Source organism: Pelodiscus sinensis, chromosome 24 (genome assembly GCF_049634645.1).
Source record: "Pelodiscus sinensis isolate JC-2024 chromosome 24, ASM4963464v1, whole genome shotgun sequence".
Lineage (NCBI taxonomy): Eukaryota > Metazoa > Chordata > Testudines > Trionychidae > Pelodiscus > Pelodiscus sinensis.
The window spans coordinates 19,182,326-19,206,782 of record NC_134734.1 but is presented as its reverse complement, the minus strand read 5'-3'; the positions used below and the strand labels follow the sequence as shown (position 1 = coordinate 19,206,782).

Sequence of the window (24,457 nt, the reverse complement as noted above, 5' to 3'; positions counted from 1 at the left end):
CCTGCCTGTCCTGGCTCCACAGACTGCGCTGCGCCCCAGAAGTGGCCGGCAGCAGGCCCAGCTCCTTGGAGGGATGGGGGGGAGAGCGCACGGCCCCTGCCCTGAGCACTAGCTCCGCACTCCCATTGGCCACGTTGCTCGAGACATTTCCAGGCAGCCCAGACAGAGCCCTGGAGACAGACAATCCCGTGCAGACCCAGTCAGGGTCCCGGGCTTGAACGAACCCGACCAGGGTTGCCCGTGGATTGAAAACCGGTTACTCCATGGGCCTTTCCACATCCACTGGAGACAGACCTGGCATTGGCGGCAAACCCTGGGCTGCTGAAGGGGTGTATGGGTGTGAATGTCACATTCCCTGCTTGCCCTGGGGGTGGAGGGAGGGGCCCTCTGAGCTTGGATCCAGGGTCTCGGCACAGTCTCAGAGCAGGACATTAGCTCCCATCTTCTCCTCCGCCCCCTATTTCATTAGGTGCATTAGACCAGGGGTTTTCAAATCAGGGGTCCCGACCCAGCACTGGGGGGGAGATGTCAGGTGCTGGGTCTTGTGGCTACAGGGGGATCAGGTGAGCAGTGCGGGGGGAGGGGGGGGATAAAGCAGCTCCCTGCCTGTCCTGGCACCGCAGACTGTGCTGCACCCCAGAAGTGGCTGGCAGCAGGCCCGGCTCAGGTCGGGGGAGGGAGGAGCACACAGGGCTCCGCCCACTGCCCTTGCCCCGAGCACTAGCTCTGCACTCCCATTGGCTGGGAACCTGCTGCCGTCTGCTCCTGGGGGCAGCATGGTCTGCGGTGCCAGGAGAGGCAGGAAGCTGCCTTAGCCCCCCTGCTGCACCACTGACCGGGAGCTGCTCAAGGGAAGCCCCTCCTGTCCCAGCCCTGCCCCCGCAAAGCCAGAGCCCCCTCCTACGCCCCAAAGCTCCCATCCTCAGCCCCACCCTGGAGCCTGCACTCCAGTCCCATTCTGCTGGGCTGCGGCATCAACAATTTTCTTCAACAGAGTCATGAGGAAAAAGTTTGAAACCCGCTGCCTCAGACCCCAATCGTACCCCCCCCCTTAGTCGCCTCAGTCTTTTCAACCTCCCCTTGTGCAAAGGTGGTTCCATCCCCTGAGCATTTTCATCGCCATTCTCTGCACCTGTTCAGACAACGTCTCCGACCCCTCCGGCTGGGTTGTGTTGGAAGGGACCGTTTGGATGTTTTCGTAGCCTGACTCCTGCATTTTCAGTAGCATTGCATTGAATAAGCTCTCCCCTCCCCATCTCCTGTCAGACTTGTTCCTCACCCCTTAGACACAGTAGGGGGGCGGGGGGACTGAAGGTGTTTGAGGCCATATATGAAGAAGACGTCACCTGTGCTGAAATGCAGCTGTTTCTGGGGTGGAGCCCGGCAGCCATTCTCCACCATTTTTTGAAGTGTTAGTCACCTGGAGCAAAGGGGAAATTTAGAAACTGCCCCAGCCAGGGGCCTGAGATGGTTTAAATACCTCCAGCCTCCCATGAGGGGAGGGTGAGCCCAGCTCCTCGTAAAGTCTGGCCCTGCTGCCCTGGGCATTTTCCCCCCTTGCCCATAATCCAACAAGGAAGTATCAGAGGCTTCCCCAGCAAACCAAGACAGAGCCCCAGGCCTTTGGGAAGGCAGGACCCCACCCTCTTACCATCAGGCCACCCCTTATACCTCCTGTTGCAGGGCCACCTAGCTTTTGGCCTACCCAGGAATTGAAACCCACAACCCTGTTCTCCCTAGGTGAGCACCCTATCCCCTAGGCCATGCTGCTATGTGCCCCACCACCTTACTGTCAGGCCACCCCTTATACCTCCTGCCCCAGGGCTGCCACGGGTTTGGACAGCCAAGACTTTCAAGCAGAAAACACTTCTTCCCTGGGCTTCCCTCTTCTCTGGGGCACCACCCCCAAACTGAGGCCCCCTCCTCCCTTCTAAGACCCACCCCATCTCCAGGTTAGGACAAGCACCACAGGTGTGCTGGGTCGAGGCCCATGGCACCCAGCAGGGCTCTATTATTCCCCACCCTAGACAAGAAGCTGACCCAGCCCAGGGCCCCGCCCTGCCCTGGATGTTGAGAGGAGCTTGGAGCTGCTGGGTGTGTTTGTAGGGGGGTGGGATGGGAGATGGAGCTCTTCAAGGCTTTATCCCCCATTGTAAATTGATGGCAGCCCCCCTCCCCTTGTTTTGTTCTTCATTATGGAAGGCAGGGCAGGATCACAGGCTGTGTCAGCCCTTCTGGGGATGCAGAACCAGGAGTCCTGGGTTTTCCTCCCGGCTTTGGGAGGGCAGCTGGGTCTAGTGGTTAGAACATGGGGATGTGGAAGCAGGAGCCCTAGGTGCTTCTCCCAGCTCTGGGAAGGGAGCTGAGTCTAGTGGATGGGGAGGGGCTTGGATCCAGGACTTTGGGGAGGTGGGGTCCATGTTTAGTACAAGGGGGAAAGAATGGGAGCCCGGAGTTCTTTTCCCAGTCCCAGCACCGATTTGCTGGGTGACCTGAAGCCAGCCCATTCCTCTCCCTGCCCTTTAGTTCCCCTAATGGAAAAAATGATCCAAACCCGGCCTTGCAAAGCCTTTGATTTCCAGGGAACCAGCGCTTGGCTTGGGAATTTTTCAGTATGAAAACGCTGGGTAGCTGCATCACTTCGGCTGACAGCCTGTGTGTCCTCCACGGGGCTGAATCTCCCTCTGGTGCTGATTTCTTCTCTAAGCCCAGCCTCTCTCCGTTATTTACGTTTTATTCCCAGCAGCCAGGGAACACGGGCTCCCTCTTCCCACAGCCTGTGCACTCTGCAGTTATGCTAACTCTCTGTTTTGCAGTGTCACTCAATTAAACAGGGGCCCTGGAATCTCTCCCACTCTGCAAGTTCAAAGTTGCAGCAGGTCTCTTGGATTTAGAGTAGGTATCAAGAAGCAGCTTCCTCTTTTAATTTCTCCTGTCTGTAACATTGGCACAAAACATGACCAGGGAGAATAAAGACGAGCAAATCCTAAAACCCGTCCAGCCCCCAACCATTTTGCTAACAGTAATGAGGCTTCATAGCCCATGTTCCTTCTAATCTTTTCCATCCATGTGTGGATTTTTTCCATTGATGTGCAGAATACATTTTTATGTGCACCAAGCCATGTGTGAATGTGCACCACCAGCAGGAACAAACACACTAGCTGTGGGTGCTCTGCGAATCAGCGGAGTGGCATTTGAATCTTTCCTGACCAGTTACACAAGCATACAGCTCACAGGGACCACTGCTCCTACCTGCATAGAGGAGACCTACCTACCTCCCTTCCTGTTGTTCAGCCAGGGAAACTGAGGCCTGATGAGTTGCCCAAGGTCACCGAACAATCAAGTGGCAGTCTTGGAATGAGAACCCAGGCACCCCAGCCTGTACTGAGTAGCAACTGTTCTTGGCCACGGTGGGGAAGTAGGAGTGGAGAGAAGAACTGACACTTGGCTTGATAGCGCAAATTGTGCTGAGCTGAGACGCAGAAAAAGTAAAACATTTCCCCATTGCATGCGAGCTTATGGTGCAGAGAATAACACACAGAACGCAAGGCACTCTTCAAAGCATGCTCGATGCGCTAATTAAGCCTAAATAAAGACGTCGGTGTTAAAGCTGGCTTTCCCAGTCTGTGGCTGTCGTGGAAATACGTCACGGCTCTGCTTCTCAAAGCTACGGGGGCTTGCTGGATGTGCCTTTGCCATTAGAAGAAAGCCAAGCCCTCAGACTGGGCTGAAAAATCTTAGCTTGTGTGAATAGGCCGAGCTCGAGAGGGCTGGGGTCTCAGTGATGGTGTAGATGCTGGTGAGTTTTGCTGATGTCCACCAGCTGACGCCTACCACAATAAACCGTAAAGGGCATGCGTTCCCTTGTCTGGCTTTATCCAGCTGTTGTCTTCTGCCTTATGTAGACTGCAAGCTCTTTGAGGCAGGAGACGGTCTCATCTGGGCTGTTTGTACAGCACCTGGCACTCTGGGCTCCTGGTTTCAAGGGCTATGTCTACCCTCGCGGCTTCCTGCGGGAGAAATATGCAAACGAGGCTAAGCGTGGAATATCGCCGAGTCTCATTGGCATACCTAATGAGCTGCCATTTTTGCAGAAGAGGTTCTGGTGCCAGAAGGAGCTGTCTACACTGCCCCTTCTTGTGCAAGAAAACCCTCTTGCGCAGTGCTGTTACGCCAATTATTGTCAGGAATAACAGCATCGCGCAAGAGGGGTTTCCTTGCGCAAGAAGGGGCAGGGTAGACAGCTCCGTCCGGCGCCAGAGCCTCTTCTGCAAAAATGGTGGCTCATTCGGTATGCAAATGAGGCTCGGCGATATTCCACGCTTAGCTTCATTTGCATATTTCTCACACAAGGAGCTGCGAGTGTAGACATAGCCCCACCCAGGAGCCCACACTCCAGTCAAACTCTGGGTCAACCATTTTCTTCAACAGGGTCACAAGCAGGAAAGCTTGAAACCTGCTGATCTTGCACACTGGAGTGGGACTTGGAGACAAGAGTTCTATTCCCCAGGCTGCTAGTGACCCGGGCATGTCACTGCCCTGTGCCTCAGTTTCCCCAGAGGTAAAAGGGAAATAATACCACTGACCTGCTTTGGAAGGCACTTTGCAATCGCCTGATGAAAAGCTGTAAGTATAATCATTAACAGTATTTCTGGTGGTGGGTTTGTTTGTTTTTTAAACCAAGAATGTGAATAAGGCCTGTGGCTCTACAGGAAATTCTTCCAAGTACAGTCCTCTTCAGCATGCTAGATTTCAGCTCCAACATCCACACGCTCATTCTCTCTTTCGCTACGTGGGTGCTTTAAAAATAGCGATTGCCTCGCTAGCTGGCGGTGTGGGCGGCGGGGCTGCAGAATTGCCATGGTGCCAGGCCGCCGCACCTGCAAGGTAAAATCTAATCCCTGCAAACAGAGTCCGTCATGTTCACCGGCTACCTGGTTCAGGTGTGTCCCCGGCCCTATGACTGAGGTGTCTGCTCTAGTACCTGTCCTGCCTCTTCTGCTGTAGGGGGCAGTCTCACCTAGGGCTCCGGCACCTGCTTCCCAGCTGCGGGGAAATGTCTTTGTGCCTCTCATCTCTTAGCCCTTTTCAAAGAGAATAGTGTCTGGGGCAGTGGTTACCAACCGGTAGATGGGGATCTATTGGTAGATCTTGGAGCCTCCGACAGGTGATCCTGACTGGTTTGGCCAAGAGGCTAAGTGCCGGGCACTTCAGCTGCCCAACCCCCTACTGCTGCGCGTCTCCTGCCCTTTGGCTTGGAGCTGCCTTCTCCATCCCTGTGAGCCTCCTGCTTGCTGGGCAGGGGTGGGAGAGGAGGGTGCTGATGTCAAGATGCCCCCCTCTCCCACGCTATATCCTATCACCGCAGAGCAGAGGGGGGGCACAACAGGGCTTGGGATGGAGGGAGCTTGCTGGCTGCTTTGGGGAGTGGTGCAGGGCCAGGTCAGGGATGAGCCTGCCTCAGCCCCACTGCACCACCACCCAGGAGCCACCGGAGGTGAGCAGTGCCTGGTCAGAGCCTACAACCTGAAACCCTGCCCCAGTCGTGAACCCCCTCCTGCACCCCAAGCCCTTGCCCTAGTCCTGAGCACCCTGCATCCAAACACCCTCCCAGAGCTGGCACCTAGAGCCCCCTCCAGCATCCCAACGGCCTGCCCCAAGAGCAGCTCAGAGCCCCTCTCGCTCTCCAAATCCCTTAATTCAAGATCAGAGCCTGCGCCCCAACCCGCTGCCCCAGCCTGGTGAAAGTGAGGGAGGGAGGAAGGATGGAGTGAGCAGGGGCGGGGCCTCAGAGAAGGGGCACAAAGGAGGCGGGGCCAGGGGATTTGGGTTTGAGGTAGATCTTGGATTGCACCTATAAAAAGTGAGCTCATGCTTAGAAAGGCTGGAGACCCCTGGTCTAGGGGTTGGAGCAGCGGCCGGGGAGTCCGATTCCATAGGTGGAGGATGTTTGGGACAGCTGGGTTCCATTCCTGGCTGTGGGGCGACAGTGGGATTCAGTGGTTAGAGCAGTGGACCAGTGCAAGACCAGGCGCTAGGAATCCTGGCTTCTCTTCCCAGCTCTTGCGGCCTAAACATGGACAACCGGCGTCCCTGCTCCGTGCCTCAGTTTCCCCAGCTGTGAAATGTGAGCTGCCCCAGGTTGCCGTGTGAGACGTTACACTTATAAGTGCTTGGAGAGCCTGAGCTCTCCGGTGCTTTAGAAGGGCAGCCTTTGCAGCCCTCTCCTGCGGCAGCAATTGCAGTATTCTCCCGACCCAGGGCTTTTTTGACTTCGATTTGGTACACAAGTAAGACACTGCGAGAGCCAACAAAAGCCCCTCCCTCCCCATGCTCCACCGGGGGCGCGTGGGGGGATCCATACCACAGCTGTAGGCAAGGATGCTAGAGCAGAGAATGCCTGGCTCACAATACATATTATTGGAGCGCGCAGCTCATACCTAACAATTAGTGAGGAGCAGCCTTCGGTGGCCTTCTGGGTCAGCTACTGGACAGGGAGTCTGAGAAGCTGGGGTCTAGTGCCAGCACTGCCACTGACCTGCTGTATGGGGTCAAGTATGGCCCAGCCACTCTGTGCCTCAGTTTCCCCATTGATGCCTGATGGGTAATGAGCTAGTCTTGGTCCTGGCTGGAGGGTGGAATGTCATATGTGCCCAATAGGCTTTGGAAATCTGGGACGGTCCCAACTGGAAAGTCCTCCAGGAGAGCCACTGGCCGCTCCATCCCAAGAGGGTGTGGTGAGATGTTGCGAGCTGCAATGAAAACAGACCAGGCTGGTAGGGGGCAGGTCAATCACCCCCATCGACAGGCAGGCTCTCAAAAACTAAGCCTGAGCAGCCACCCAGCTGCACTAAGGGCTGCTGGTCTCAGCCCGGGGGGAGCAGCTGAGGTTCGGGTGAGCCTCGCTGTGTGACTTTGGGGCCCGGCCAACCTCCCCTGGTTTGCAATGGGCTTCAGAGCAGGGGCCTGATCTGGGCAAAGGCACAGACTGATCCTGGTGGAGAATGATGGAGAAAGTCCAGGCTCCCGGAGGCCCCCCCCACAGCCACGCCATGGACCAGCCCGCACCAGGGTAGCAGATGGGGGTGGGAGGGCTGGGCCAGCTGGGCTGCAGCAGGATCCAAAAGAGGAGGGGGGGGGGGTCACTGCCTGCACCTTGCAGTGACCTCCAGGTTGGGTGTGCGTATCCTGCTCTCCTTGCTGTGGGTTTCCTTCGACATGCCTGCCCCAGGGAAATGCTAGGAACAATGCAGGCCCTTGGGAATCAGCATGGGTTGTTCTTGGTCTGTTTCTATGCTGGTACAGTATATTGTGGGTGAGAGTGGGCGGGAAGGAGCAAAGGCAGGACTCCTGGGTTCAATTCCCAGCCCTGGAAGAGGGCAGGGCCTGGGACTCAGGCATCCTGCTCTCTAGCCCTGGTTTTGAATGACATACAATGTAACTTGGAAGCCAGTCCCTATGCTGCTCTGTGCCTCAGTTTCCCCTCTCATGTGGGCAGGGTTAATGCCTTGGATGAGCCTGGAGCTCCTGAAAGAGGGCCCAGAAGGGTTGTCATGATGACACATTCAGTCTCCAAACACCTGACCCCCTGTTCAAGGCTGGTAGATTTGGGCTCGGTGTAGAGAGAGAATCCAGCTGGAGAGTCCCACGCTGGGGGACGAGCGCTGTTTGCAGACCTGTCCGGTGAGCCACACTGGCCTCCATCCCTGGCGCAGGAAGCATATCAGAGGGGTAGCCGGAGGGCTCGGGGGTGCGGCTACTCTCCACTTTGCATCCCCTCCCAGAGAAGCAGTGTATGGCAGTGCAGCCCTGAGGCTGCTCTAACTGAGAGCAGGAATTGGGCAGGGTACAGCTCCAGGATGCAGGGACTATAAAGCTCACCGTTCCGGTAGTGCCGCTCCTGGCCTTTCACCCCTGTCCCTGGTGCAGGAACAGAGCAACTGAGAATCATGGTCTGAGGACTCCCATGATGCCTGCAGTGCGCTGGCACACCGTCAATTTCCCCCATTCGATAATTCCCCTCCCCCTCCCCCAAGTACACAAGTCACGGAATTCTCCCTTCATGGCTACATCTGGAATGCAAGTAGGAACCTCCAAACCTCGGCCATGCCGGTGTTAAATGCAGGGGCCACAATCTCCCCAGGGCACCCCGGCCAGGCTCCAACTTCTCCAAGGAAATAGTGAAAAAAATGCAGTTGAGAAAAACGGCTTGGGTGGGAGATTTGTGTGTTTCACACGCCGCACCGAGGCGAGGAGCAGCGTGAGGGACCAAGCCCATGGCTTTCGGCTCAAGAGCTGGGCTACAAGTAGGAGACAGGAGCTGCGTACAGTACGGACTTCTAGAGGTGCGGGGCTATTGAAATACAAACCATCCCTCTGATCTCAGTAGTGACCGATGGCAGAACAAGGAGCAATGGTCTCAAGTTGTGGTGGGAGAGGTCCAGGTTGGATATTAGGAAAAACGATTTCCCTAGGAGGGTGGGGAAGCACTGGGATGGGTTCCCTAGGGAAGTGGTGGAACCTCCATCCCTAGAGGTGTTTAAATCTCTGCTTGGCAAAGCCCTGGCTGGGTTGATTGAATTGGGATTGGTCCTGCCTTGGGCAGAGGGCTGGACTTGATGGCCTTCTAAGGTCTCTTTCGGCTCTCTGGTTCTATGATTCTCTGATCCATAATAATAAAGGTTCCTTCTCCTTCTTCAGGGCACACATTTCTAATGCAAAACACCTGGCTAGTCGTTGGCGACTGGGATCAAACGTTTGCTTCTAATAGCATGAGCCCCAGCGCCGGAGCTAAAACAGACCCCCTTAGCTGACTCATCAACCTTGGTGTGAGGCCAATGCCAGTTCTCAAGGGAGCCCACATGCCAGCGTGGCTTCCCGCCTCGCTTGCCACAGAAACGGCATCTGTGCCCCCAAATTCCCTTGTCCCTGGATGCCGGAGCAGCTCCTGTTGATGGTACCAAGGTGCGGAAACCAGTTTAGAATGAGCCAACGGCCCATAAACGTGCCCAGCGTGGCTTCTGCCAGGCGGACAGCCTGGAGAGCTGCCACTGAATTGTGAGGAGGGAGGTTTTTCTCTCCGTGGCTAGGCAGGGATAGCTGACTCACAGCTCATGTGCAGCCCTGCAGAGAACACAGGCTCAGGCCTGTGAGGTGGGACAGCTACTAGGTAGCAGGGACATCGGCTCTGTAGCTCCTAGGAGCCAATACCTTGGGGAAGGATACCTAGCAAACCCAGGGGAAAGGAATGAAAGTTCAATTCCTGCATCTTTGAGTCATCCCTGGCTCCATGGTCTGTGAGGCCAGGTCTGGAGTTACAGGAAAGCCACCCGGCAAAGTTGGGAGGGGGGAATACATTATTCCCTGGTCGTTGTGTGTCTTGGGGAGTGGTGTCTAGTGGTTAGTTCAGGGGTGTGTGTCAGGATTCCTAGACGCTGCATGGTCTTTGTCTATGAGTGATCACAAGGCAAATCATGTCCCCGATTTGTGCCTCAGTATCCCCATTTGGGTGTTGTTACTGCAGCTTGCAAGCCCTCCTGGGGCGCTCACAGTGTTCTATGTTCTCAGATGCTATCAGAAAGCAGCCAGAGCCACACACAGTCTATAACAAGGCCTGGCCCATTCCTCAATAGCCGTGGTGTCCAACACGCTGGCCACTAGCATGTGGCGATTTGGCCAGTTGAGTGTGGCTCACAGAATTATTTACGTTTTCAGAATAATGTGGCGAGTTCACTATAGCAGTAGCCACCATAGAAGTGTTTCTTAAACTGTGTTTCGTGGCACACCAATGTGCTGTGAGGCAGTCGGAGGTGTGCCAAAGAGAACAACAGAATTCAAAATGGCCGCCCTTAAAAGGGCAAGTAACTTTTTTTTTTTTTGGTCAATAACTTTTCCTCCTGACTTTTTTTTTGCACTCAACAAAAAATCCTTGGTGTTCCCCATTTAAAAAAAAATTGTTTGGTGTTCCTCAGTCCTAAAAAGTTTAAGAAACACTGCACTATAGGCAGCTGCTGCTTCAGAACTGGTTGGACACCACAACTGAACAGTGACCGAATGTGGTTACTGAGGCCCCAACTGCGCCTGCCTGAGTTGTAGCACAAAGAGCAAAGGATACAACGCCGCCCCGCTCTGTGCCTCGGTTTCCCCCTCTGTAGCAAGAGGCTCATGCTATTTACCTGCGTCACAGTCTTGCGACGAGGGGTCTTTGAGCTCTTTGATTTGCTGTTGCTATGGTGGTGTGGGGTGGGATTTCTTCCTCTCCCTCATCTGGATGAAGTGGGAGAGGAGGCTTTCAACCCCAGTGGAGCCAATAGATTGCATTTAGCAGCACACAGCGCACTATCTCCCGTGGCTTGAACAAAGGCCTGAACTGGGTAGCCCATTATGAAACCTGCTTTCCCCTCATTCAACGCCCCGTTGACATCCAACGCTACGTATGGGACACTCTCAACCCACTCAGCCAGCCTCTTTAGCACCGGCACTACCATTGAGAGGGATTTTTTCCTTCTCCCTCTCCTTTCTTTTTCTGTTCTAAATTGTGAGGGTCCCCCGCTGCTTCCCCCCCCCCCCCCACTCTACTCATCTGACTGCTCATCTGAGGAAGTGGAAAGCCCACGAGACTGTCTGTCTGTAAGGTGCCACAGGACCACGCGTTGGTTTTTCCTCACGTTAATAATTCATTGCAGACAGAGAGAGGGGGAGGGGAAAGATGAACATTTGGTCTCTCCCCTGGCCATTAAGGATCCGGGTGATTTCAGGGAGAAAGATGACTCCAGGCCTGGCAAAGACGTTTTCCCTTTTCCCCCTTCCCCGTCCATCACCATCATTTTGTAGCAGAGCTACTAATGCCCCTGATACATTGCCCCGCTGTGATGAGCTAATTCGTGTCTCCCGTGTCTCATGGGCTGTTCTGCTCCAGGGAAGGGAGCCACGATCTTACGACAGGTCCTTCCGTCTCTGCCTCACTGCTGGAGGGTGCATCCTCTCTCCACGGCCGGGGGATGGTCAGACTGCCCAGCCAACACACCTCAAACCTGACTGCTTGCTGGGTAAACCCCACAGCACTTCCACTCTAGGGTTATCGAGGAACAGACCCTGTCCCTGGGGGACATCCCCTCGTTTCCCAGACGGCCCTGACTCTCCAACGTGGGTTAGAACCAGTGACCTGAAAGTGAAAGGCTTCCCAGACTGGTCCCAGCGCCTTGTGCCTTCACAGCCATAGAGCTTCTGCCTTAGCGCCAAACCTGCCCACACAACCTGGCCAGGTCCGGGTGAGCTGTTGGCTGAAAAGATCGATTGTAGCCACCCCCGCTTCATGCTGACCACAGGACTCCACGGCCACGAGCACGGCTACCCAGGGGGAGCGCGGCACAAGCCTCGGCAGCTCACAAAGAGGCACCGATTAGGTAAGTTCTCTGCATTTGTTTTTCTTTCCTGTGTTTACAAAGCGCTGGCCAGAGGGAATGGCCCCTTCCTCACATGAGTTTCATGGCAAACTTGCTGCCGCCGCCACGTGGCTTGTTCCAGGACGCATGGGAATAGTGAGGGACGAATTCAAAGGTGGCGTGATGCTTGACCTTCCCTTTGCTCTTGCTCCAGAAGAAGATGAAGACGAAGCAGACGGAGACGGAGCTGAGGAACGGCAGGAAGCCCATGGCCAAGACCCCCACCAGCGTGCCCACGTCGATGAGGGGCGGCGGGAAGGTCTCGGAGCGGTTGAAGTTGCTACCGTTGAGGAACAGGAAGGAGTCGTTGCCGAAGTGGGCGGAGGGGTTGTCCACTCGAAGATGCACCACCAACGTGTCGTTCCCTGCGGCGTTGCTGGCAACACACTGGTAGGCGCCGCTGTCCTGAGCGAGGGTGTAGTCGATCTCCAAGGTCCCATCTGCCAGGACCCTCACGTGCCCCTTGTGGTTGGAATCCAGGCGGATGTTATGAGGCGAGACCCAGTAGATGGTTGGATGGGGATCCCCTTCGCCCCTGCAGGTCAGGGTTGCTTTGCCCCCTTCTTGCACACTCACCCACTGCGGGGTCTTGTCTGGGATATTAGACTTCCTGCAGGTGAAGTGACTGGGCAGGAGGACATCAGAGAAGTCCTTGAAGACTTTCCCTTTGACCGTCGTCGGGCTTGCGCAAGCCGGCTGCTGCCCGCCGAAGCTGAGCCTCCGGCGCCTTCGGATAATCCACAGGAGCCGGCAGTCGCAGGCCAAGGGGTTCCTATCCAGCCGCAGGATCTCCAGGTTCCCCACGGAGTGGAAGACCCCTTCTTCCAAGGTCCTCAGGGCGTTCCCGGAGACATTGAGCAGCCGGAAGTAGTTGAGTCCTTGGAAGGCACTGGTGGCGATGGTGGTCAGCCTGCCCCCGGAGAGGTGGAATTCCTGAAGGCGCAACAAGTCGCTCAGCCTCTTCCCATGGATCACCGAGATGGGGTTGTAGGAGAGGTCCAGGAACCGGAGATAGGCCAAGTGCCGGAAGGCCTCGTACGGGATGGTGCTGAGGTTGCACTTGGTGATGGCCAAGGAGGTCAGGTTGAGTCCGGAGAGGCTGTGGGGCTCCAGCGTCGCCAGGAAAGGCCAGCGGTCGATCTCCAGCACGTTCAGCCGGCGCAGCCTCTGGAAGGCGTAGTTGTGGAGGGCGCGGATGCTCAGCACCTTGAAGCGGAGCTCCACCAGGTGGCGAAGCTGGGCGAGAGCCAGCTGGGGTACGCCCGTGAGGTTGCACCTCTCCAGGGTGAGCTGCTGCAGACGGAGCAGCCCGCTGAAGGCTTGCGGCGAGATGAAGACCAGGTGGTTGTCCCCGGCCTCCAGCCTCCTCAGGTTGAACAGGTCCTTGAAGGAGTGGTCCAGGAAGATGACGATCTTGTTCTCGCTGATGTCGAGGATGGTGAGGTTCGGGAGGCCGGTGAAGATCCCGGGCGGGACGATTTTCAGCTGGTTACTCTTCAGCCTCAAGGTCATCAGCTTCTGCAGGCTGTTAAAGGCTCCGGGCTCAATGTTGGAGATGATGTTCTCGCTCAGGTCCAGCTCCTTCAAGGGCTGCAGGCGGGAGAACATGCCCTGGTGCAAGGTCCGGATCCGGTTCTTGCTCAGGTCCAGGAGCTCAGACTCCGGGGGGATCCCGCCTGGCACGGTGGTCAGGCGCCGGCGGTTGCAGAAGACAGACCTGTCCTGGGAGGAGCAGTGGCACCTGGAAGGGCAGCTCCAGCTGGATCCCGTCAGGAGGGCCTCAAGGGCAAGGAAGAACAGGGGATGCCAACAAGCCCGAGAGGAGGGAAAGTCTAGGAAAGGCCCAGCCACCATCTTACCTGCTTCCTGCAAAACAAGAACATGCCGCAGTTAGAGAACCAAAGGGGAGAACCTGGCCTGTGGGGGCACTGGGACAGTCATGCAGCAGACCCCTCTACATATGGGATGGACCCCTCAGCTTGCATGAATCAACACAGCTTCACCAACCTCCTACCAGTTACATGTCTGGCTTTTCTTCTTTCCCTTGGTACCTGGCCAGGAAAAGACTGCTAAGGGCTACTTATTAAAACCGTGCCTCAGTTTGCCTCCCCATCCACTCATCTGGTAGAATCCTAGACCACTAGAACTGGAAAGATCCTTGAGAGGTTATCGAGTCCAGTCCCCTGCCCTCACGGCAGGACCACGCATCGTCTACACCATCCCTGATAGGTGTCTGTCTAACCTGCTCTTAAATATCTCCAGTGATGAAGATCCCACAACCTCCCTAGGCAATTTATTCCAGTGTTTGACCACCCTGACAGTTAGGAAGTTTTTCCTAATGTCCAACCTAAACCTCCCTTGCTGCAGTTTAAGCCCATTGCTTCTTGTCCTAACCTCAGAGGCCAAGGAGAACAATTTTCCTCCCTCCTCCTTGTGACACCCTTTTAGATACTTGAAAACTGCTCTCATGTCCCCTCTCAGTTGTCTCCTTTCCAAACTAAACAAGCCCAGTTCTTTCAATCTTCTCTCCTAGCTCATGTTTTCTAGACTCTTAATCTTTCTTGTTGCTCTTCTCTGGACCCTCTCCAATTTCTCCACATCTTTCTTGAAATGTGGTGCCCAGAACTGGACACAAAAGACTCCAATTGAGGACTAACCAGCGCAGAGTAGAGTGGAAGAATGACTTCTCGTGTCTTGCTCACAACACTCCTGTTAATACATCCCAGAATCATGGGAGAGGGTCGGTGTTTGGCTCTCTCTCCCTGCAGAGATGCTCCTAAAGTCACAATTCCTCCATAACCCCTGATATGTTTGCAAGCAGTTGACCTCAAGTCACATAACAAGGGATGAGCACCCCCAGTGGTACCAATGAGGGAACTTGAAGGGAGAGGAGGAGGAAGGGACTTGACCAAGGTCACACATTACATCAGTGGCAAAGCTGGGACTAGCCCCCAGATTCCTGAGTCCTTGACCAGCCTTCTGCCTGATGGATCACACCACAGCTAATGAAACCTTTGCCTTCTGGAGAACTTCAGCTAACCTGCGGCAGAGGCTCACACTATCAATGTGATTTAATGTCCAGCAGTGACGGACATTCAGACCCAAGGCTGTATTTTATTTTTTCCCCTTTGTGTTGGCAGTCCCAGTTAGCATGTCAGGTGAAGAACAATGGGTCAGGTTTAGCACTGAAAGGTCAGCATGAAAAGTCAGTGGCCCTGGGATATTTTGTGTTATTTTTAAAGCAGAAGAAGATGCAGGGAGCTTTTCCAGCTTTGAATGAGTCATTAAAATGCAAGCCTCCTCTATAACGAACACCCGAACCCAAGTCTCCGCAGCTGCCCTTGGACAAGTTTTGAAGGCTTTCGACATAAATTCCTGCAGCACCAATGGGTTTTATCCACTGTCTGGGTCATACCAAGCATCTTGTAAGTCACAGATTTGCTAACAGGGCCTGGCTTTGGCAAAGAGCCTGCTGTGACCCCTCCTTATCACTGTGATGGTTCCCGTCATGCGTTATGAAGTTTAGTTTTTTCATATAAATCTGTATTGCTCAAAGATGATTTAAACAAAACACCCCAGGTAACCTATCGATGTTAATGTTACAGTCTGCTGGATCTGTGTAGCTTACTGTGGTGCATGTATCATTCTTGTATATAAAGTTAGAAGTATGGACTACGAGGCAGCTTATAATTTTAAATGTGCTAATGAGAGCCATTACTGGCGTGGGGAACCACTAACAACTTAGTGGTAGAAATGTAGCCGTGTGAGTCTGGTGCAGCTGAAACAAAAAACAAGACGGTGTAGCACTTTAAAGACTAACAAGATGGTTCAATAGGTGATGAGCTTTCGTGGGCCAGATCTGAGGGAAGTGGGTCTGGCCCACGAAAGCTCATCACCTATTAAACCATCTTATTAGTCTTTAAAGTGCTACACAGTCCTGTTTTTTGTTTCACTAACAACTTAGTGATCAACTTAACGACTTGTAAACAGTCTTGTTTGTCCTGTAAATCCAAAGGCGACTGGACTCCTAAGCCATGTGACCATACCACCTGGTACTGGGATTCCATTTTGACCCAGGTATTGTTCTATGGAAGGGGGAATGCCACCCTGGGGGAAAAGATCGTCTCTTTGTTATGGGTTGGCAATCTAAAGAGGGCTGGGGACCCAAGTCAAGATAAAAGAGGTTGTTTCTGATCTGAAGGCTATGCCTAGAACAAGAACAGGTTTAGGGTAAGAATCTGCTTACAATACGTTTTTAGTGGATTAGAACTAGCTATGCATTTTTGTTTCATTTTAACTTAGTAGCTTGCTTTGATCTGTCTGTTTTCACATGAAACCACTTAAGTGCAACTGTTTGTACTTAGTAAACAAAAGTGTTATCAGGCCCAATGGAAATAATTGTTACCTGGGGGAATGACCATTGTGCATATCTCTCTTTCATTGATAAACAGGGCAAACAACCTCATAAGCTTTCTCTGTGTAAAACGTTTACTCACAGAAAGATGGATTTATTGGGGGTTTGGATACCTTTTGGGGGCTGTTCCCTAGAACTGTGTCCTCCCAGAGCTGCAGTGGTTCAGCGTCTGCATTGCTCCTCCGAGGGGTGGAAACCCCAACTCTGTGCCTTGTCTGGGGGAGACCAGAGGATCCGGCCCAGCAGGGCAGGCTGGTGGGAAGCCGTGGAGAGCAACAAGGTGGGTGTCAATAGCATGATGAGCACACTGGGGAACAATCCCAAGGGGACTTCTGTGACCGCACCCCGTCATAATCATTTGCTGTGCGATGCCTTCAAAAAGGGCTTTCGATGGCAGGCAGCTGTCAGTCTGATCCCACTGGGGGACCTGTCCCCAGGGCCCCGGCTTCGTTCATTTCCGGCCAAGGCTAAATGGGAACTTGTCAGGCAAGTGAGTGACACAAGACTGAATCCCAATTGTGAGGGCTGGGAATGGGGAACTGGGGTGGTACATCTGCCCAAGCTGGAAGTTTCCCTGCAGCTGTCACAGAGACACCCCCTGTGATAAGAGCCGTTTGCTGGTCTGGGCCCAGATCGAGTGAGAATAAAATTGCAGTGGGGAAAGTCCTGCTCCTCGCTCGGACCTGGCTGCACCTAGGAGGCTGCCATTGCATGGCCCCAGACTAGGGACACTGCTGCTCCTGGGGGGGACATGGAAATAGTCCCCCCTCTTTGGACCCCCCTTGTTCTAGCATTTGCCACAGGAGGTGCAACAAACCCTGCAGTGCTGGCGAGCGGGGAAGCACGGCCTCCCACCGGCGCCCGGGGTACTGGGGGAATTTCCCAGGTTACTGGGAACCAGCTGGATGAGAGGAACCTCCAGATATTGAACTTGGTCCTGGCTGCTGTTAGCTCCACCGGGCAGAAGGGTTACACACGCATGAAGACTCCCATTCCCATGGCAAGAGGTTTGGCTGCTGGGTGGCCCAAAGGGTCCTCTGCAGCCGGCTCTGGGGGTTCTCTCAGCCTGTCACTTCAAAGCAACATGCCATGAGAAATTTGTGAGACTGGGTCTCTCGCATGCCCGCCCCGCGCCTCAGGCACACACCCCTGCCACGTTGGATGTGAGTTCCCAGAGCATGGCTTCCCAAACTGGGGGGATGTCGAAATTCTAGGGGGGCCCCAACCCCCTCCTTCCCCCATCAAGTTTTGCTGCCCCGATCAGTTTTTTTTTTTTTTGCTCAACAAGTTTTGCTGTTTTTTTTGGGGGGGGGGGGCGGAGGGGGAGGGTTTTTCAAAAATCAAAAAGGGGGTGTGATACCGAAAAGCTTGGGAACCACTGTCCCAGAGCTTGAGTCGTTTCATTCCAACCCGCCTTTCCACCGGCCACTTGAGGTCCCCGGGCAGAGCCACTTGCCTTTAATCATGACCCTGGCGGGGTGTCCGTGCGCGCGGCCAGCTCGGATGGCGGCAAAGAGGTTCCGGTCCTGCTCCCCCGTGTCCAAGGGGTCCCACCGACCACGCTGTCCGTATCACAGATCATGGCCCGCTACGGAGAGAGCAGAAAGAGTCAGTGACTCGCCACCCCGCCAGGGAGACGCCCATCAGCAAGAACCAGCTGCAAAGGAACAGGCTGCTTCTGAAGGACTAGGACAAAGATACTCTGATCCACCTATTCCCTATGGGAACAAACCTGATCCTGCAGCCTTAAAAACTAGCAAGTCTTTAAGGGCTGCTACCACACCTGCAAGCAGGAAGGTGCACTTCAGAAGCACAGCTACTAGAGAGGCAGCATTGCCAACTGATTACCTCCCTGCTCTGCCACAGACTGTCTGTTTGACCTTTGGCATGTCACTTAGCCTCTGAGCCCCCTCTGTACGTGGGGATAACAATACTACCTAGCTACATACCCATATATCTCGAGGTGCATTACAAAGGAGATCAGGATTATTAGCCCCTCTGTATAGATGGGGAAACTGAGGCGCAGAGCAGGGGAAGGGACTTGCCCATGGTCCCCCCCAGAAGGTCAGCGGCAGAGCTGGGATTGAAATTCAGGTCTCCTGAGTCCCAATCCAGTGCTCTAGCCCCCTGAATCACCGTCTTCCCTCCTGATCTGTGAACCCAGAGCCTCCAACTGAGACCTAGGCCCCATTTTGCCAGGTGCTGCACAGCTGCAGGGAGGGACAGTCCCTATTCCCCCCCCCCCCCCCCACCCCGGTGCTCCCTCTGAGCAGATACAACAGGCTAAGAACAAGACAAGGGGAGGGTGATTGTAAGAAAACCAACAGCTGAGACCCACAGGGACTAAGTGACTTGTTGAACCAGTAGCAGAGCTGGGAACTGAGCCTAGATCTCAGAGGGTATGTCTACACTACCCCGCTAGTTCGAACTAGCGGGGTAATGTATGCATACCGCACTTGCTAATGAAGCCCGGGATTTGAATTTCCCGGGCTTCATTAGCATAAGCGGGGAGCCGCCATTTTTAAATCCCCGCTGCTTCGAACCCCGTGTAGCGCGGCTACACGGGGCTCGAACTAGGTAGTTCGGACTAGGGTCCTATTCCGAACTACCGGTACTCCTCGTGAAACGAGGTGTACCGGTAGTTCGGAATAGGCACCCTAGTCCGAACTACCTAGTTCGAGCCCCGTGTAGCCGCGCTACACGGGGTTCGAAGCAGCGGGGATTTAAAAATGGCGGCTCCCCGCTTATGCTAATGAAGCCCGGGAAATTCAAATCCCGGGCTTCATTAGCAAGTGCGGTATGCATACATTACCCTCCTAGTTCGAACTAGGAGGGTAGTGTAGACATACCCTGAGCTAGTCACCGAGGGTGCGTCTACACAGCAGGGTAAAACTCGAAATAAGCTACACAACTTGAACTACAGAGCCTGCTTCTCCCGACTTCCCTTTATTACCGGAGCTGGAGGAAGAAGTCCTCCGCCTCGACATTATGTCGAAATAACTGCTTGTGTGTAGAGGCGCACTTTGTTGTTTTGAAGTAATGCCAGTTATTCCGAAATAACGGTGCTGTGCAGACTGTGGCAAGGTGACCCCACTCCTGGGTCCCAATACCCCTCTCCGGCCTACCTCAGGCAGTGTCAGTCCTGCAGTATTTGCTCATGGCAGGATTCCAGCTCCAGTCTCTCAGACACAAAGGTTCTGGGCTAATTCCCCAAGGTCGGCCTGGGTTGCAAAAACAGTCCTGTCCAGCTCTCCAGCTGGGCTCTCCGGCTGCCAGCCAAAGGAGGGCCTAATAGCATTGCCAGATACTTTCACAAAAAAATCCCAAACGCGGAGGGACCAAAGTTGTTGGGCAAAAAAAAAAAAAGTCATCACTGCGCCTTTAAATCTCCATTTTACATGTCCAGTATTTTCGGGTTTTTTAACTGGACAGGGCCACAAATACCAGACACCTCACAACCCTCGGGCCTAATGACACTGGTCTGGGGCATCTCACCCTCTGCCACTTAGCTATCTCTGGCAATGCGGCGCGGCGTGGCGTGGCGTGGCGTGGCGTGGCGTGGCGTGGCGTGGCGTGGCGTGGCGTGGCGGTCTCTTCCCTCCCACTCCTGCTAGTAGGGCATCCTTTTTATAGTCTCAAGGGCAGCCTGAGGTGAGATCAGCTGGCTCTGCTTAATTTGCAGCAACCCTATCTCCTTTGCCCCTAATTGCTCAGGGCTGTTGCTGCCTTTCTGTCTATCTGCTGTAGTCCTCCAGCCTGACTCTGTCACAAGACTTACACTTAGGGTGCGTCTACACCGCACTGTAGCTGGAAATAAGAGACACAATTTGAGCTACGCAAATTGCGTCACTTATTTCAAAATAGCTTATTTCGTGCTTTGGCGCTGTCTACACCGTGCCAAATTTCGAAATAACCCACTATTCCAAAACATCCCTTAATCCTTGTGGAATGAGGTTTACAGGGATGTCGGAATAGTGCACCCGTTCTATTTCGAAATAATGGGTGCACTCAAAAGACGTGGAATAGCTATTTCAGGATACTCCGGTATCCTGAAATAGCATTGCAGTGTAGATGTAGCCAAAGTGTGTTAAACACAAGACTGTGGTTCTCTGTCTACCACTGGCCCCCAGCGGATGATGACTTCCCTGCTCCCATTTCTTCATCAAGGAAGACTTTCTTGCTATGCAGCCTAAATTTTCCTCTTCCTAATTTCATCCCATGACTCTTCCTCCTTTTGGACAGTTCTAACCCCTCCGTGTCCTGCCAATACTTCCAATTCACTTGGCTTTCCTCTAGTACCTTAAATCCCAAAGCACGTAAAAGGCTCACCTAATGCTGGTGACATGCGGCCTCCTCTGGGGTGGGGTACGGCAGCTTTTAACAGCACACGGCAACAGTCTGACAGGCAGGAGAGGATACTGTACCATGGGAAGATGGAGAAGCAGCAATATTTTGCAGCATCTGACGAAGTGGGTCTTTGCCCACGAAAGCTTATGCTCCAAAACATCTGTTAGTCTAAGGTGCTCCAGGACTCCTTGTCGCTGTACCATGGGAGACTGTCTGTGGGCCGGGACGCTATCAGACAGGATTTTAGGGCTCCTTAGCTTACACCGCGACAGAGGCCTGTGCAATATGGTAGTTATGCACCCACGCTGGTACAAGCCCTGAGACAGGACTGCATCTCCAACCCAGCCCTGTGGCTTCCTCCTAGCCTGCCAGGTGGCAAGTCTTTGTTTGCAGAGGCTGGGGCGCTGCCTGGCGCTCAAGACAGGCCAAGGAATGCAATCTCCTCTGAGTGTCCCTGTGGCTCCTCGCCAGCACATGCATTAAAACGGAGACATCAAAGCCAGGGATGATTTAAAAGGGGGAGAACGTTTATTGAGATGGGAGGGGGGCTCGGAAGTGGTGGAAGGACAAGAACGCACTGGAATAGGAGCCGTCGCTTCAGCTGTACTGGATGAGGATGTCTTTGGTGACATAAAGTCTGGCACGCATGGTGCTTCCTAATGCTGTCTTTCTTCGCGGCTAGAGGACGGGGTGGCCCAGCTCCTGATCTGTTACGCGGGTGTAATTCGGTGGAACTCCAGCAGCGCTCCTCTGGGACACTGGAGGAGCGGGATTTGGTTGTGTCATGTTTAATTGAAAGGTGTCTGTTTTGCCCCAGGTTTTCAGAGAGAAGCCAGGAAGCCAGGAAGGCAAATCCCCTTTGCAGCTAAAGTTTAGCATCCCTCTGCGAGTTGGTCTCAGAGAGCAGACGCAGCCTCCTTAAAACTCACGGCAAATTCTCTTAGGCTATGTCTAGGGTTTATCTAAAAGGGTGTCACAAGGAGGAAGGAGAAAATTTGTTCCTCTTGGTTTCTGAGGACAGGACAAGGAGTAATGGGCTTAAAGTGCAGTGGGGGAGGTTTAGATTGGACATTAGGAAAAAATTCCTAACTGCCAGGGTGGTCAAATATTGGAATAAATTGCCAAGGGAGGTGGTGGAATCTCCCTCTCTGGAGATATTTAAGAACAGGTTAGATAGACATCTGTCAGGGATGGTGTAGACGGAGCTTGGTCCTTCCTTGAGGGCGGGGGGCTGGACTCGATGACCTCTCGAGGTCCCTTCCAGTCCTACGATTCTATGATTCTATGAGTGTGGACATTCTCTTTTTGTGCAAAAAACCCTTTTCCCGCAAGATCCTTATGCTCCAAAAAAGGAGATCTACTGCTCTTGCGGAAGAAGGGGGTTTTGCGCAAAAAGAAAACGTCCACCCTGCTTGTTTTTGTGCAAACACCCCTAGTGCAAAAATGGATCGGCAGAAAATATGCAAATGAGATTGTGACTCATGCAAATGAGTCTCTCGTTAGCATATTTTTTGCAGAGAAAACTCGTAGTGTAGACGTAGCCTTAGATGCCCAGAGCCCAATCCATGCCTGAGCGCCTGCCTACTTCCACATACAGAATCCCCACTGCAACAGGACTTGAGTGCCTCTCATTGCCAGTACTGATAGAAATGTAGCCGTGTTAGTGTGTTGTAGCTGAAACAAAAACCAGGACAATGTAGCACTTTAAAGACTAACAAGATGGTTTATTAGATGATGAGCTTTCTCATTGCCAGGGAATCTTCCAGCCGTGAAGCAATGACAATGCAAAGTGTCCTCATGCTGCAGCTGCTAGAAGAGAACGGGCATTTCTCCTGGTGCCATGGCCAAATTCTCACCCCCTTCTGTCTGCTGAGAGCACTTTTGCTTTATTCTTTTCAGTCTTCATCTGTTGTGGTGTCAAATCTCATGTAGATTGTACAAGCCTCAGGAGTGGGACTGTCTTTTGCTTTTAGGATAAAGAAATAGATATATATGACAAAGTAAATATGTAGCATTGTTGCGTGCTGCCGTGTTCCTCCCCAGAGAAGGTTGCATTTTGGTAGTGGGCAGAGTGAATTTTTATTCTCAGGCCAAACTTCTGGTGACTTGATTGGTAGAACTGCCTGAGGAAGTATGGCAGGGTTTTCATTGTGGTTTGCAAAGCTTTTTTGGATCCTTCAGGGCAAAAGAAACCATGGGAGTTATCCATATGGCAGATAAGTGCGATTGAGCAACAGAAGGGGGGAGAGGGGCATGCTAAGCGAGAGAGATCCTGCATTCTTTCTTAGTAATTAACTCCTAGGATATGACAAACCCACCTAGTGCTGGAGGAATGCCACAAAAGCTATCTGTACTACACAGCGTGAGCCGGCATAGCCTCCTAGTATATAAATACAGTGGGTATCAACAGAAGGATTTTTTTCAACCAGTGTAGGAACACTACCTCCCATAACAACATTCACGAGGTTAGAATCCTAGAACACTAGAACTGGAAGGGACCTTGAGAGGTCATCAAGTCCAGTCCCCTGTCCTCACGGCAGGACCCAGCACCGTCTAGATCAGTGTTCCTCAACCAGTGGTACAAGTACCCGTAGGAGTACTCAAGAGAAGTCTGGGGAGTACGTCAACACAACTGAAACTTGGAGAAAACTGAATTTTTGTTTTACGGCACTTTATTATTTTTGTTCTTTTTACACCCAAAAATGTCAGTGCCCGCCCGGCTACTATTAAGTTGTTCAAACAAATGTGTTGCAATAGTAGAAAAAAACCACTGATCTAGATCATCCCAACAGACGTCTATTCAACCTGCTCTCCGGTGATGGAGATTCCACAACCTCCTTAGGCAATTTATTCTAGTGTTTAACTACCCTGACAGTTAGGAAGTTTTTCCTAATGTCCAACCTCAACCTCCCTTTGTGCAATTTAAGCCCATTGCTTCTTGTCCTATCTTCAGAGGCCAAGGAGAACAATTTTCCTCCCTCCTCCTTGTAACACCCTTTCAGATACTTGAAAACCACTCTCATGTCCCCTCTCTGTCTTCTCTCTTCTAAACTAAACAAGCCCAGTTCTTTCAGTCTTCCATCCTAGATCAAGTTTTCTAGACCTTTAATTGACAGAAGGTCAATTAATTGCTTCTGTCAATCTTCTTTTTCTGTGGGTTTGGCTGCATCTAGGTATCACTATAGTTATGTCACTGGGTGGGGATGGTTTTTTCACATCCTTGCCCGACGTTACTGCCCTGCTGCTGTGAGTTCTGAGCATAGACCAAGTGTATAGAACGGACAACATTCTCCAATAGAAACCCTCCAAGAGAAACCGTCAATTTCTCGCCGTCTCATTTTACATCGACAGGCCCACGCTGGCAGGTTCGGAGCAACTGCTACAAACACGATCTGGCCCCAGGATCATTTTTGGTTGGCAGCCTCTCTTTAATTTTTTTTTAAAGCTCCTTTTCAGTGAAAACACAGCCCGATTGCCCAGCTCAGAGCTGCCAATGCCTTAAAAGCCCCAGGAGGCTGATTAGATTGAGGGATCTGAGAGGAGGGAGATTTAATCAGGCTAATGCGGGTGTGTTGGCCAAAGAGAAAAGAAGCTGAGGAGGCAGCGCAAAGGAAGAAATCAGATCTAGACATTGGCTCACACCCAGCAGGCAGACCCTGCCCTCCACTTGCCTCCTGGGTTGGGAACAGAGACAATTTGCCTGTTGGTGGAGTTTAAGCTGCACCCCAAATGATGCTGCAGGGCTGGGGTTCCCCCTGCTGGGGGGACCCTTCGCTGCTGGGGTTTCAAGCCATAATAAAATATAAACAGCTGCTCCCTCTCTGTTGACGCAGCCAAGCCGGTGCCTCCAGGCTGCCAATCTGGCTGTGGTCTCAGAGAGGTGCGTGAAGAGTTCACGATACAGCTTCCCGGCAGTGCTAAGTCAGACGCTGCCCTTCCTCGGTCTCCCCTGAGTATGGGGCTTTCAGACCCTGGGCCAGCTGGCCTGGTCAGGGCTATGAATTAGCTTGAGTCCCACTGTCACTCAGACTGAGCTGCAAACTAAACCGTTGGGCAGTGAGGGTGCAAAAAACCAAATCCCACAATTCCCCTCCAGGTGCCTAGAAGGGCAGATAGGTTCTCTCCCAATTGACCAGGGAAGGATCACAAAGCAGCGCAGGGCAGCAGAAAGCAGCCCCGGATACGCCCCTAGCAGTCCACAGGGGACCTGTGAGGACACAGGAACCAGGCCGTGTGTTGCTGTATGGCGGCT

At 53.2% G+C, this 24,457-nt stretch overlaps 1 protein-coding gene across 1 annotated transcript; it reads right to left on the bottom strand.

Annotated features, from left to right (window-relative positions):
* Window positions 1-10,673: 10,673 nt before the first annotated feature.
* LINGO4 (leucine rich repeat and Ig domain containing 4) lies at window positions 10,674-13,303 on the bottom strand. The gene has a single exon (XM_075907461.1). The coding sequence runs from the start codon at window positions 13,296-13,298 to the stop codon at window positions 11,475-11,477; it is 1,824 nt and encodes a 607-aa protein (XP_075763576.1). The 5' UTR covers window positions 13,299-13,303; the 3' UTR covers window positions 10,674-11,474.
* Between the last annotated feature and the right edge of the window lie 11,154 nt (window positions 13,304-24,457).

Excerpts from the sequence above, each read along its gene's own strand:
- LINGO4 (XM_075907461.1), bottom strand. The coding sequence starts at position 13,298 with ATGGTGGCTGGGCCTTTCCTAGACTTTCCCTCCTCTCGGGCTTGTTGG.